Source organism: Dicentrarchus labrax, unplaced genomic scaffold (genome assembly GCF_905237075.1).
Source record: "Dicentrarchus labrax unplaced genomic scaffold, dlabrax2021, whole genome shotgun sequence".
In the NCBI taxonomy this organism is placed as follows: Eukaryota; Metazoa; Chordata; class Actinopteri; family Moronidae; genus Dicentrarchus; species Dicentrarchus labrax.
This window is the reverse complement of record NW_026136714.1, coordinates 21,389,629-21,404,036: the sequence shown is the minus strand read 5'-3', so window position 1 is coordinate 21,404,036 and position 14,408 is coordinate 21,389,629. Positions and strand designations below refer to the sequence as shown.

General features: G+C 39.1%; 2 protein-coding genes across 2 annotated transcripts; one reads left to right on the top strand and one right to left on the bottom strand.

Moving 5' to 3' along the window:
* The first annotated feature begins 111 nt into the window (after positions 1-111).
* Positions 112-6,091, top strand: derl3 (derlin 3). Its single transcript, XM_051423063.1, has 7 exons — positions 112-254; positions 1,535-1,600; positions 1,684-1,757; positions 1,839-1,932; positions 2,830-3,025; positions 3,617-3,707; positions 4,077-6,091. Exons 1-7 carry the CDS (start codon positions 135-137, stop codon positions 4,150-4,152), a joined length of 717 nt encoding a protein of 238 aa, XP_051279023.1. The 5' UTR covers positions 112-134; the 3' UTR covers positions 4,153-6,091.
* smarcb1a (SWI/SNF related, matrix associated, actin dependent regulator of chromatin, subfamily b, member 1a) lies at positions 6,015-14,370 on the bottom strand. The gene is made up of 9 exons (XM_051423064.1): positions 14,238-14,370; positions 12,319-12,430; positions 11,723-11,852; positions 10,972-11,109; positions 10,317-10,444; positions 10,015-10,181; positions 9,684-9,874; positions 8,092-8,223; positions 6,015-6,466 (listed from the first exon to the last, which is right to left on the bottom strand). Exons 1-9 carry the CDS (start codon positions 14,319-14,321, stop codon positions 6,427-6,429), a joined length of 1,122 nt encoding a protein of 373 aa, XP_051279024.1. The 5' UTR covers positions 14,322-14,370; the 3' UTR covers positions 6,015-6,426.
* Between the last annotated feature and the right edge of the window lie 38 nt (positions 14,371-14,408).

The following is a 14,408-nucleotide window of genomic DNA, read 5'->3' as shown; positions in this document are numbered from 1 at the left end:
TATGGAAACTGGTTACTCTAATGTGTTAAAAGTCTACAGTGTATGTGGGATGGATGGTGTTAATTGGTGAGCAAATCCGAGTGGCTGGTGCAGTTAGTGGGCGGGGCCTGTGCTGTTCATTCAGTGAGTAAATCATGGTTGACAGGGAGGCAGCAGCAGCAGCTATGGCTCACAGCTTCACTCAGGAGTATTTTCAGATCCCCGTGGTGACCCGAGCATACACGACCGCCTGCGTCCTCACCACCGCTGCTGTGGTAAGACTACAACAACTACAACAACTCAGTAACAATGAAGAGAAAAAAACTCTAGTTTAAACTCTAACCTCCAAGCTCTGATCAGACATGAAACAATTATTTAAGTAAAAAAAACATTGATTTCTAGCTTTAAATACATGACACTAAACTGGTTTAAAGTGTTAACTCTGAGATGTATGAGATTTGAACTGTTCGTTAAAGTACCAAAAGGGTTTGAAGTATCAGTTTGAGTGCACATTAAAAGTATCTGAAGTGCCAGTAGAAGTGTAAAGTAGATGATATTTCAGTTGAGGGTTAATTATTGAGCTGAAGTTTCAGCTAAAGTGAAATTAACAACAGGTAACAGTTGAGCTGTTAGTTTTTGTGTTACCTTAAAATGAGCCGTTTATGTCTACGGATGCTGCGGGACACCTTCCATGGAGTCTGCCATGTTGAAAAGCCATGTTTATATAGTAGCCCAGAAGGGACAAGCCAAAGACTGGCACCAGATAGGGGCGTTTGCGTTTTTCAGCCACTGTACTGTGAGGATTTAAAATTAAAGCACATAGTTTCTGCTTTGCGCTTGGCAGGGGAGGGTGAAGCGAGGGAGTTGCGATCTGCACTGCTAGATGTCACTAAAGCACACTCACAGGCCTACTTAAGTGTAAACACTGAGTGCAGTTGATGAAGGTAGTTGAACTGTCAGTGGAAGAGTTAAAATCAGTTGAGTTGAGTTGAAATGTTGTTTGACATATAACAAGTGAAAGCAGCTGTGTCAAGTTCAATGTAAGCAGCTTAATTTTTGTTGAAGTGTAAACTTTAAAAGTAGTTGAACTGTTACATAAGTGATGAAAAGCAGAAGTTAAAGGGAAAGGTCTTGAAACAGTTGAGCTGTTGTTTGTTAAAGTTGAAGCTTAAGTGTTGTCTCTGAGTCCAGAACTCATTTAAAGTGTATGGGATGAAAGCAGTTGAACTGTCAGCTCAAGTAAAGCACTACAGATAGCTGTGGTGTCTGCACCTGCATTGACACCAGTTTAAGTGAGAGGTAAAAGTTGAACTCTAAGATAAAAGTGAAAGCAGTTGAAATGTCAGTAGATTTGTAATGGGTGAAAACACTGGAAGTGGCAGTTAAAGTGTACACGAAGAAAGTAGTTGGACTGTCAATAAATATTATTGTTTATATTCTGCTTATAAAGGGGGGGTTAAAGTTGTTTCACAAATGCAACAAATCAAATATCCAAAAAATAATTACTATCCAAGCGTGTCTTGATGCCTAACATGCTGTTTATTGTTTTTTTTAGCAACTTGAGGTCATCACCCCCTTTCAGCTCTACTTTAACCCAGAACTCATCATCAGAAGATACCAGGTAACATCCATCAACTATTACATATTACAGTATATGGAACGTTATTACATTTATACTCTTTTTTTTTTCTGTCTTTCTCTCAGATATGGCGCCTGATAACCAGCTTCCTCTTCTTTGGTTCTCTTGGATTCAGTTTTGTGTTCAACATCATCTTTCTGTATCTTTTATCAGTGTTTCCTCAGGCCAAAACAGAATAATATTTCAGTTCATCTATAATAATAAACTTAACTAAATTAAGTTATCGATACTGTCGGATGCTGGAGGAAGGCTCTTTCCGCGGAAGGACAGCAGATTTTGTTTTCATGTTCCTGTTTGGAGGAATCGTGATGACTGTATCCTTTTAGCAAAATAACAACCTGTAAAAAGGTTTTACAGCACTGATGCTTAAACTAACGCTGCCATGACATCCTGAAGTATACTAACTTAAAGGGTCAGTTTACACAAATTAACTCATTGTTTTTTGGGTTTTTTTTTTCCACAACCAGAGCCAATGGCGATATAAGTATTTAATGCCAGCTACTGTACTTGCATCCTGACTCTTTTTGATGATGCTCAGTAGTTTGGAGCCAGAAGCTCTTGTTCACATTCCAGGTTAATGATACAGTCCTGGGTATGTTTACCACAGACGTCCCTCGGGGCTGTTGTGAAACAGTCAGTGTGCGGGTTTATGGGTTTTTCTGGAGCCGTGTTGTGTTTCATGGACAGTTTTAAATGCAGGTGTATGAGGCCTAATTCTGCTGTAATATCAGGATAGTAAAGTGTTAAATGTGTTATCAGTAACAGACAGTAACATGACTAGCTGAAAGGAATGTTGTAGGTTCACTTTAATTAAAAAATAACACCAGCTCTGACTAAACGTACTATACGATACTCACTCTTTAGGGAACTGCATCATGTTATCAAGTACCATGAAATTATGTCCAGTACTGTAAATATAGGGTTTTGTTAACTTTTCTGGAGGCAGAAATATGCCAAAACAAATAGTCAATACATATGTTTGACTTAATGTCATAATTTTGCCTCATAGTTAAAACTTCAAATTAATATTTCAAACAATTCTTACTTCAAGTTTGACTAATGTCACAGTTTGAGTCCAGCGATAAGGTTATTCCTGCCAACAGAGCTGGTTTTTCCGTTTCCATCTAAAACCGACACTCTCAGGTGTCATTTCACTGTCACAGCAAACACGGAACAAAGAGATTAATAGTATTTAACCTGAAGGCCCACAGTTGTTTGGTCTGTTCGCCAACGTCTTCTTCCTGGGTCAGGCCTTCATCATCATGCTTGTGTATGTGTGGAGTAGAAGACATCCGCTCATACGCATGAACTTCTTTGGCCTCCTGAACTTCCAGGCCCCATTTCTCCCCTGGGTGCTCATGGGATTTTCGCTGCTGCTCGGAAACTCCATCGTGGTCGACCTCCTAGGTATAAAAACATTTCACCAAAAAAACAATAACAATCTGATGTAACCAGTCATTGTTTTATTAATCTAGGATGAGCTCAGACGTATGGCTGCTATAAAGTAGAGCTGCACAGTAGACTAGGGAAAGAAATAGAAAACGTGCAACATAAACTACTTGCAGGATATCAAAATACTTTCAAACTCCAATTTAAAGTTATAAATTGTATCAGAAAACAAAAGAAATTCAAAACCTGCAACCTGCTTTTTTATTGCTGATACAGTTTGTCACTGTAGTTTTTAGCAAACAAACAGGAAATGGCGGATCTATGTGCAGTTAACTCAAAATAAGCTTCAGTGCGTGTTCATGGTAATGTAGCATGTCACTCGGTGAAACAATGTGGCTCATTGCTGTGTTGTTAATAGTTTTTGGCCAACAATAGAGCTCTCAGGTTTTGGATATGTCAGTAGGATACATTCAGAGTTGGTCTGGGTCTGCACGTAGGATTTGAACATTATAGTGATATATATGCTGTTATTTGAAACAGACTAATGCACTGAAGCAATCTAACAGTCATTAAGCTGTCAGATGTAAGGTGAGTTCCTTCCTTTTTCAGGTATCAGTGTCGGTCACATGTACTACTTCCTAGAAGATGTGTTTCCACACCAGCCGGGAGGAAGGAAGCTGCTGATGACACCAGAACTTCTGTGAGTGGAAATGTCTACCTTCGCAGTAACGTCAAACAAAAAACATAAATTAGACAAATAAAGAAACTTAAATCACATGACTTGGTTTCACAAAGGAGTTTTGTGGGCTCTGCTTACGCACACATTGCAAATGGTGGCAGTGTAACGGTTTTTTTTTTGCTTGCATATTACAGATTACCGGCCCTACACGGCTCTTCTATGCTCATGCGTGGGTTCCATTGTTTTGATTGATGAAATGTGTCAAAAATGTCATGTTGCAAATAATGCTAGCAAAATAGCTTATTGGCTTGTCTTGTCTTATTCACATGATATTGAAAATGCAAAGAGATTTTTTTGTCAATATCATGTGGCGTTGTTCTGTCCTTACAGGAGGGCCATGTTTGACCGCCCGGTGGACCCAAACTACCGTCCCCTCCACGAAGAGCATCTGCAGCAGGACAACTAACAGCACCAAGACCCACAAAATCAGAGAAACCAGCAGACAGAAAGACAGACAGAAGATGTGAATTTGTGGAGTTCTGAGTCCTTGCAGCGGTCAGTTTCGATGTACAAGGACTGAAGTTTTTTAACCAAAAATGCCAAAGCATTTTGGAATTGAATGGCTTCTACACAATAGCCTTTAAGGTTCACTTAGAGCTTTATTAGAGCTTTCAGCTGTATCTCAGTGTTTATCAGGGGCCATCATGGGGAAGGGAATTTATAAAAGTTGCAAAAACTTAAGCCAAGAAGACAGAAACACTGACTCACTTGACCTCCGGTTGCAAAGCTATTCACAACAACAAATACAAACATCCTAAGAAAGCACAAGTGACATTTCCAGTTTTACTTTGAAACTTAAATCATCTTAACTCTGATTTCTGACCACGGCTTAACTTTTCTAGTGTTAACATGACCAGATATGTTGCTTCTGGTAACTGAGGGGAGCAGGACTAACCCATAACTCCCTTCCCTGCTGTTGCGTCACTGCTGCTGCTGCTGCTGCACAGAACTGCCGACGGCCTGAAATCCCATCAGCCCCGTCTGCACACTCTGCACTTTCACCCGCTGCCTTTGTGGGTCAAACACTGTGGACAAAATGGAAATTGCTTAGCACAACAACACGCAAACAAGTCTCTGCGGGACCCCAACAACAAAACACATACTTCATCATCCTTTACAGCACAGCACTGCTGATAAATATTAGTCATAACTCAGACTGATGTGGTCACCGTCAAAAAACCAATTCTGTGTTTAATTTTTTTTTTTTTTTATCAGTGTGGAAAAGGACCATTTACAGTAAGAGTATTATGGGATAGAAAACTCAGTGTGGGGATATTTTTTAGGGGCTTTTACATGCAGCAAAGGGCCACAGGTTGGCATCAAACCCATGACTGCCGCAGCAAGGTCTTAGCCTCAGTACATGGGCGCCAGCTCTACCGGGTGAGCTATCAGGACGCCCCAGGGTGAGGATATTCTAAGATACAAATTGGCCTTTAAAAGAAGAACTCACAAAAACCTAAAACTAGGGCAGCAAGACTTAAAGCAATTATCTAACTGCAATTTTGCTCAACAATATTGCAAATATTGAAAAAAGTAAAAGTAAACTACAGCTTTATTAATCGATCTAATAATGCAGGTGCTTGTTTTACCATGTTCACCATCCTAGTTTAGCCTGTTAGCATGCTAACATTTCCATATGAGTACAGAACTCAAAGTTCAGCTGAGGCTGATAGGAATGTGATTAGTTTTGCACTAAAATCTTGAAGAGAATGCAAAGGGAAAATGATCACCAAACCAAAATTCATCACAATCTATCCAATAGCTGTGGAGACATTTAACCACTGATGTCGACCCCATGGTAGCACTATAGGAAAAACTCTGAGGTAGAAAATGTCATGGCAATCCATTCAAGAGATGTTGATATTTCAATCTGGACTGACTACAAACACTTTACCACTGTAATGATGCTTTATGAACAGCAAAAACACAGTCCACTGCTTAATCTTTCAAACATCTTCAAAAACTATCTTTGGCCGAGTGTAAATGTACAGACACATGCCTAAGAGAGCATATTAACCAGCCAAGATTTAATCAGGTCAGAGAAATGTTATTTAGCTACAGCTGAAGGAATCTGCCACCTTTAACCTTCACTTGCTACAGATAAACACAGTTAATATTTGGATTGTTCAGTCAGCCCTAAAACTGGACACTTGTATAAAATAATAATCAGGCAATTGGTCAAAACAATCAAGCTCTAACTGCGGCAGAAAGACTTGACGAGCATGACGATTGTAAATGGTGCACAATATAACAAGACGGGAACTCAAGCGCTTTCACTTTTTTTTATTTTGTAAGAATTATTAAAATGTACAAAAAGACAACAAATACAACATAACAATATATTATCTGAGACTGGTTGTGTGGTTTCTTCTCCCTCTGTGGTCAGGTAAAGAGAGTCAGTGGTCAAAGAGAGAGAACAGCTTCTCCACGCTGGGTGTCGTAAGGGAAACATGAAGGAGGGACATTTTCTACCAGGGGCTTTGCCAAACAGAACATAATAACATTAATAATAAAAATGAAAAATAACACGGTGATCGGCTGACGGAGAACCCAGTGGAGCGTAAAAGACATCCGGTGCTCGATGGAGGGACATCTTTGTTGCTGATTTTGCAAACCGTGACAGCGTCATACCTCAAGCAGACGAGCATCGTTCCTGTGGGGGGCGCCGATGCTGCTTTATCTACCATGCAGGTGCTGTATTCGCCAGTCGCCTCATTCGCCTGTGGAGCAAACAGGAAGATAGGGTCAACACCTTAAAACAACAACAACAGCTACTCCAATTTGCTCTTGTTTTACAAACCTTACTATTTTAATTAAAACGACAACTAATAATTGTTTTCATTGTTGATTGATCTATATTGATTAAGTGTTTCATTTATAATTGCAATTGCTGAAATATTTAAAAAGCAATATAATGTATGTAAAGCTTAGGGTTGCAACAAATGCTTACTTTCTTCATCAGTTCATCTGTTGCCCATTTTTTTCAATTAATCATTTAGTCTACAAGATGTCTTGTCAATCAATTTACAAACGTATTGTTTCGGTACCATTTAAAATAGCTTGTTTTTTCTGCCCAGCAGTCAAAAATAGGTAGTTCACAATTTGAGTTTGTCATTGTGGCTTGATAAACGACTCAAACGGGTAATCGATTATTAAAGTTGTGTTTACAGTTTTTGTTGATCACAAGTCGAATAACTGGTCCGTAATTTCCCCATGTCCTTAAGCACTAACTATTAGCAGAATAGTGACTATAGCTGCAATGATTACTTAAAAATCTATCAACAAACATTTATCAGCAAATATTTGACAACTGATTCATCAAATATGTACAATTTCTGGTTTGCTGGTTTCTTTATTCTTCTGTGACAATAATATCTCTGATCCTTTGAAAGAAAACAAGACATTTGAAGAAGCAATCTGCTCTGTCATCAGCAGGGGATTTTTGATGGGTATTTTTTTTTTTTTTTTTTTTTACCATACCCCATTTTATAGACAAATGACAATTAATGACTAATGATTATTAGTTGCAGCCCTAATACTGACAGTACTCAAATGGTACACCTCCCAACTAACTGCTAGCGTAACCAAGAGTCCTTTACTCAGTGCAACGTATATATGTAGGAATAAAGTTTCCATGATAACTCAATATTTTATTGTGTTTAACTGGAGCTATTCTTTCAAATAGATTTTCCCCTTAGTACACAACTACATCGTTCGTTCCAGAAAACCACCTAGAGAGTTAGGAAAGTACAGACCTGAAGTGTAACAGACAACTGTTCAGCACTGATTATGGGAGATGATTTTGATTTTGCAGCTGGGCAATGCGACAGAAGGTAAATGTATCTGTACACATTCCAACAACAAGGCAGTTCAAAGCTGCTTTACATAAAACAAAGAATAATATTGTCAACTACGTTGAGCATTGACTATAATTTTTAACTAAACATTTCAACTTCTCAAATGAGAGGATTTGTTTGTTTTTGTGAAAACTATTATTGGGTTTTGGAGTGTCAGTCGGACAAAAAAAGACGATTGACGACGAAGATGTTATCTCGGAAATCTTTCACTATTTTGTTATTATGCAGACCAAATGATTCACTGATTAATCGAGAAAAATTATTAAATCTATAAAGTAAATCTATAATAAAAATAATAGTTTAGTACCTGCTAGACTCAGTTGTCTGGCTGTACCATATATTTATTGCATTTTATTAATCTTTATTTAAAGAGATAAAAAGTCACAATGTGATACGAATCTTATTTTGAAGACAGACCTGGACATAAAAACAGATGAAACAAACTGCTGACTACCAAAAGCAGTTGACTCTATCAAACAAACTCTCACCTTGTGTTTCTGTCCTGATCTCTGATCTTCTTCTCCATCTCTGCGTCTGTCAGGGTCTCCAGCAGTGGGCACCACTGGTCGGCATCACCTGTGTTTCTAATGGCTATCTCCACTGTGGGCAGGGGGTTCTCACTGCAAAACACCAAAAACAAGAACAAAAACGCTGCAGTTTGAGTCACTTGTTGCCGCTTTTCATGTGACTCAGATCGAATGTTTTCTAATTAATGTGAAACATGGAGTCACTTTTTCCACTAAAAGCATGAAAATTGTACTTCTGGCTTCGAAGCCTACACCCATCGAAGCTGCAAAGATATTATGACATGTAACTAAAACATTTATCGTGTTTTTGATGGCCTGGATAAGCAGCATGATCAAAGGCAGGATCATGAAAGAAAACTAAATTCCTGGCCTTGAAGTTATTTTAGGAAACATCTCGACTCAGTGGAAACATAAATGAAACGTGAAAACAAACGTGACAAGCGAAGGTAAAATAACAGATCTGAACTTATGTTTTTGTAACTTTATGCATGTTAGAGGACATACTGGCATTGGATTCAGGATATACCCTCAATGAATATATGAACATTCAAAGACATTAGCTATGACACTGCCCTGATGCCCTGTTCAACTTTACTTCATTCACGGTCATGAAATAAACAGTCCTAAAATATTACTTCTCTGCCAGATGTCCAGCTGTGATAGAGATCAGCGCTGCTGTCTGGGTTTTGAAATATGTCATTAGTTCACATCCTGGTAAACTCAGACAGCAGACTGTCGGTTGTATTTCACCCATAGAAGAACCACCAGGGCAGCAAACGCCAAACAAGACGTTAATTTAACCTTGTTCAACTACAGTTTGGAGGTTACATAAAAACAGGGTCAGAACAAGGGAGATCTGCTGGTTTACAATGAGAAACTACAATTCAACAACAGGCTTCAGGTGCCCTCAGAAAAGAGGGGAAAGGTCATTGCCACATCACTGTGGCAACAACATATACAACAACAGAGATTCCTTTTCACACAGTTTGTTTTTGCAACTCTCTAAAAATGTCAAAACCAGGAAATGGTCAAATTCCCTTTTCAGACTGCTACAGATGTTTGGCTCACTTCTCTGGTTGTGCAGAGATATCAGACAATGAAACACATTTTCTAAAAGTCATCAATAATGTATCAAAATGTGATAAAACGTCCCCTTTAACATCATTTTTTAGGTTAGTAAATTACATGAACAGTCACTTTATTATACTATCAAATAATTGCCTGTCTATGTGTTCATTGCAACTGTTGTTAATTTCTTCTTTAAAGTAAGTAATACCGTCTTTTGGCTTGAATGCATGTTTCAATATATGCACAATATATGGCTAAAGGCAGTGTTCAAGCTATATATAGCTGCTCTTTTAATGACGTAATCTTATAGTGTCCACTTCTTCTGTAACGATTTAACTGACTGGAGAATCAGCACCATCGACTATATCTCAACAAACCAACCCACAGTGGATAGGAACGTACATTAATTCACATCTTCTTTCTCTAGAAATTTGGTCAAAATTACTTTGAATCCCACATTTAGCTCTGTGTTGGTGAGACAGTACCTGAAGGCGTACGTCCTCTGGTGCCAGCTCAGCTGACCGCGGATGCTGTAGGCGATGGTGGTGACAAACTCCCCGCCAAGACCGAGCTCAGAGCAAAGCTTCAGAGCAAACTTCTCTGGGGAGTTCTCCCTCTCAGACATATCCCACTCAAACTGGTCCACCAGAGAGATGTTCCCAACATGGATGTTCAACTGGAACACAAATAAAGAGAAAAAAGGTTTGTTGATAAATGACGTGTCTTCACTACAAGTTTTCCTCTGGAGGATTTGTTGCATTAAATCATTACATTAAATGATACTCAGCATGAACTATTGGCAGTTTAGAGCTTTACCTTGATTATGACCCTCTGGTCCGCCTGGTCCTCCAGGATGCTGTCTGTCGGATAAGACTCGATCTGCTGTCGGATGGCAGATGCGATGGCAGGGACGAAGGCTAGCGGGTTGAGGTCCAGGTCGTCGCAAAGGATCTCAGCGAACATCTCAGGTGTCATCAGTTTTTCTAAAAAAATTCAGAAGAAGGAAAAACATTTCAGTACCAATATTGGCTCCTTCAAATTCTCTCTTCAGCACCATGAAGTCTCTGCTTTGACACCATACTTTACAGAGCTGAGAAAAAGTCATGATGAGACATTACCGTTCATATTCCAGGTGAAAGCGTCTCTGAGCTTCTGTCCCTCAATCTCCATGTCCAGACGGATTGGAACCAGGACTTCAGACTGAGTGGCGTTCTCATGGATCACTGCTGGATCGTGGTCATCGAAGCTGGTCGAGACAAACACACAGGGCCAAAAGTTACTGACAGCAGCTGAAATTATACACTACACTCACAATGCAAGTCAGCACCATTATCAGCTATACTTCATTACATTAATTGTTTCAAAGAGTAAAGAGTTTATGTCAACCATTAAAGATTTCAGTTTATAAAAGGACACAATGATAGCAGAGTAAGAGACAGAATAAATGGACTCTCTCATGTCCCAACAGTCACTACTTGCTACTTTGCTATATTTACTTCACGCCACTTCATCTAGGTGTCTGAATTCTAAGTATGAAATATATGCTCTATGTATTTCCCTCACAAACTCCCATAATCCATCCATAACAAAAAAGTACCTTTTGCTAAAAGTCTCACAATGCAACGCTTCCTATTACGCTGCACGATTAACACAAGTGTCCCAAACCTCAATTTACCACTTACTGTAAACTCTTGGGCGTTTGTAATATAGGGATGGAATGAGGAATAGATCTGAATGACAAACATAGCCTGTGTGCAGGTTCTTGTTGCTCACCACAGTGGGAAGGTCCTCTTCTTGTCGCGGCCCAGTCGGCTGCGATTGATGGTGGTGGAGCAGGGCACCGCGTCCAGATGGTGAGAGCTATTGGGCAGCGTGGGAACCCACTGACTGTTCCTCTTCGCCTTCTGTTCCCTGGTGACAGACCAGGACAGATAAATAGGTGAAAATCATACAAGATAAAATGGGTTTTTTATTCCAACTCAAATTAACTTAATGAATTTTTACATTTCAGTGTTCAAAATCTACAGGTTACATCCTACTCAGACTGGATAGGTTTAGAAGGGTAATGTAATCGTCACTGGGTTGTTGTTTTTTTTGCAGATTACACACTACCTGCATGCGCCCAATTGTATTCTTCTACTGTTGACAATCTCAGGTTTTAGAAGTCAAGTATTAATCAACAACCAGAGTAATATCATGCTCAAAAGGAGCCTTTCAGATCTTTTTTCTCAGCTTTTTTATTCAACTGCTGCAGACAAAGCTTCCTAAAGCCTATAAACGTCAGATCAATAACTGAGACATTTTTTAAAAGATCTGCTCTTTTTCAGAAGCTACGTGTGAGCTGAGGAACCTTCCTGATGCAATGCCAATGTGTAAATAGAACAACATCCCCATATCTGTAATTTTGAAAACTCATTACAGAGTTACATTTCCTTACCTATAAATATCTGTCATTAACATTAAAAACACATTACAGACAGTCCTGTCTGAATAATGTTTTCAGAGGTGGTTATAGTGGAGGTACCTGAGGTAGGCGGGGGGCTCAGTGCTGATGGAGACAGCTTTGTACTTCTCATCATTTCCTTCAAGGATCTCCTCAACCTCCGAAGCCTTCAGCAGGGTCACACTGGTGGCCAGCTGAGTGTAGCCATGATCTGAATGACAAAAAAAAAAAAATCAAATCAACACGAACAGGAACTGACACTGTGAATGCTGAACTGAGTTGGCCATTTAAATGATCATCGCTGTGTCAAATTGTGTATCCTCACCACACCCCTTTTGCCCAATAACAAAATGACAAATAAATGTATTTTAACCATCAATGAAATAATGAGCATGGGGTTTTCATTCTTACATTACTTTTTAGAGCGTATTACTTTTTTTCCCTCCATCTTCTTAAACAGAAACGTATCAGCAGTTTTGGATACTGAGAAACAAATTAACCTGCAATTGTTCTAGGGTAAATATTTTTAGAACATTAACTAATTTCAGTATTAATAAACTGAAAGCTGTCTGGAGTTTCTAAGTAGAACAGCCTCTCATGTTAGAGGAAAGAAATAATGATGGGAATTTAAAAATTGCACCACCCCACTCAGCTGTGTTAGACTGCACTCTACTGACCGTGTGACGACTCCACTATTTTCTTCCGTTCTTCTACTGATGCCAGTTTTCTCCATAATGATGGATATCTTTTATACAGGGAGCCTCTGAACATACGGAGGTAGTTTCCCACCTGAACACACACACACACACACACACACACACACACACACACACACACACACACACACACACACACACAGAAACAGAAAAAGAAATCAAGAATCATGAGGGCAGATTACTTTGGCTAAACAAATATTCTTGATAATAATTAATCATTACAGTATTTTTTTGTATGTATGATAGTAAACAGAGTATGTTTGGAGTTTGGATTATTGGTCAAATAAAATTACCAATTTAAGTTTGTGCGACAGGAAATTGATGGGCATTTCATACACAAAGAAATGATCAATCACAAAAATAATTAGCAGATTAATCAACAATACTAATAATCAGTTATTGCTGCCCTACAACATTGGCCCACATTTATTAATTGTCAAAATAAATATTGTTAAACAAACATAAGTACATGACATTTCCTTCATTGTGCTGTCTTACTAAATGTAATATAATTGGATTATTTAACTCTAGTATAATCAATCACTTTAGTTCTTGTTGACAGGACACCAGGTTAAATGGCACTAGTTGCTGAAGTTAGTTTTTAATTACAATTGGAGTGACTGTAGGTCGGCAAGAGTCGCTGTGGAGGCTTATTATCCAGCCTCTGCACACAGCATGGGAGTTCAATATACAGTATGAGAAACATATTTAACGCCGTTACTAAAGTGGTATAGCTGTGAGTTTATGTACCTATACACAGGTTCTGCTATCCTATGACCCTAAACATACTATGGGGTATATTCAGAGTCTGGCATACACCGGTTTATTAAACGTTACAGTCACCTTGTAACCTTACAGTCACCATGGTAACCTTACAGTCACCATGTAACGTTACAGTCACCATGTAACCTTACAGTCACCATGGTAACCTTACAGTCACCATGTAACGTTACAGTCACCATGCAGTACCATGGTAACCTTACAGTCACCATGTAACCTTACAGTCACCATGTAACCTTACAGTCACCATGGTAACGTTACAGTCACCATGTAACGTTACAGTCACCATGTAACCTTACAGTCACCATGGTAACCTTACAGTCACCATGTAACGTTACAGTCACCATGGTAACGTTACAGTCAACATGTAACCTTACAGTCACCATGGTAACCTTACAGTCACCATGTAACGTTACAGTCACCATGGTAACCTTACAGTCAACATGTAACCTTACAGTCACCATGGTAACCTTACAGTCACCATGTAACGTTACAGTCACCATGTAACCTTACAGTCACCATGTAACCTTACAGTCACCATGGTAACCTTACAGTCAACATGTAACGTTACAGCTAACATGTAAAGTTACAGTCACCCTGGTAACGTTACAGTCATATTTACGTAGCAATATGCTAAGAAATGCCAGAAAAGCAAACCTTTTTAAATAATGTATTTCAGCGGCTATGAGTCTTACAGTGTTAATGTGCCGTTTGCTGGTTTCACCAACTTAACACCAAATAAACTCACTTATTGTTATTTAACGTCAGCGGCGGATAAACACTGTTAGCTTTGTTAACGTTAATGGTTGGACGTTAGCTAACAGTTAGCTCAGTCTGGAAACGACGAACGTTTCCCGGTCAAACTTAATTCCGTTACATGCAAGTGTAAATTAATGTGTTTTATCTACGAGGGAGTTCCCAGTTTACATTAATAATAAACCTAAAATAAATGAATGAGTCTTCGTGCGCTGTCCCACTCGGCTAGCATGGTTAGCTAGCCAGCTAGCTGCTAGCGGAACGGCTGCCAGGTTAAACGATAATAATCTGCCAAATAAGTAAATCTTTAAAGTGATGGTGTGTTAAAGAGGTGAAACACTAACCTCCGATCCGATCATATAAAAGTCTCCATCCTCCTCGAGCTGAAATTTGACCGGTTTTTGTCCAAACGTCTTGCTAAGCGCCATTCTCAAATGAAATAACAAAGCTCTTTCCGACTGCGCAGGCGCCGGTGACAAGCACGTCCTGTCGCTGATAGATGACGTTACACTAAG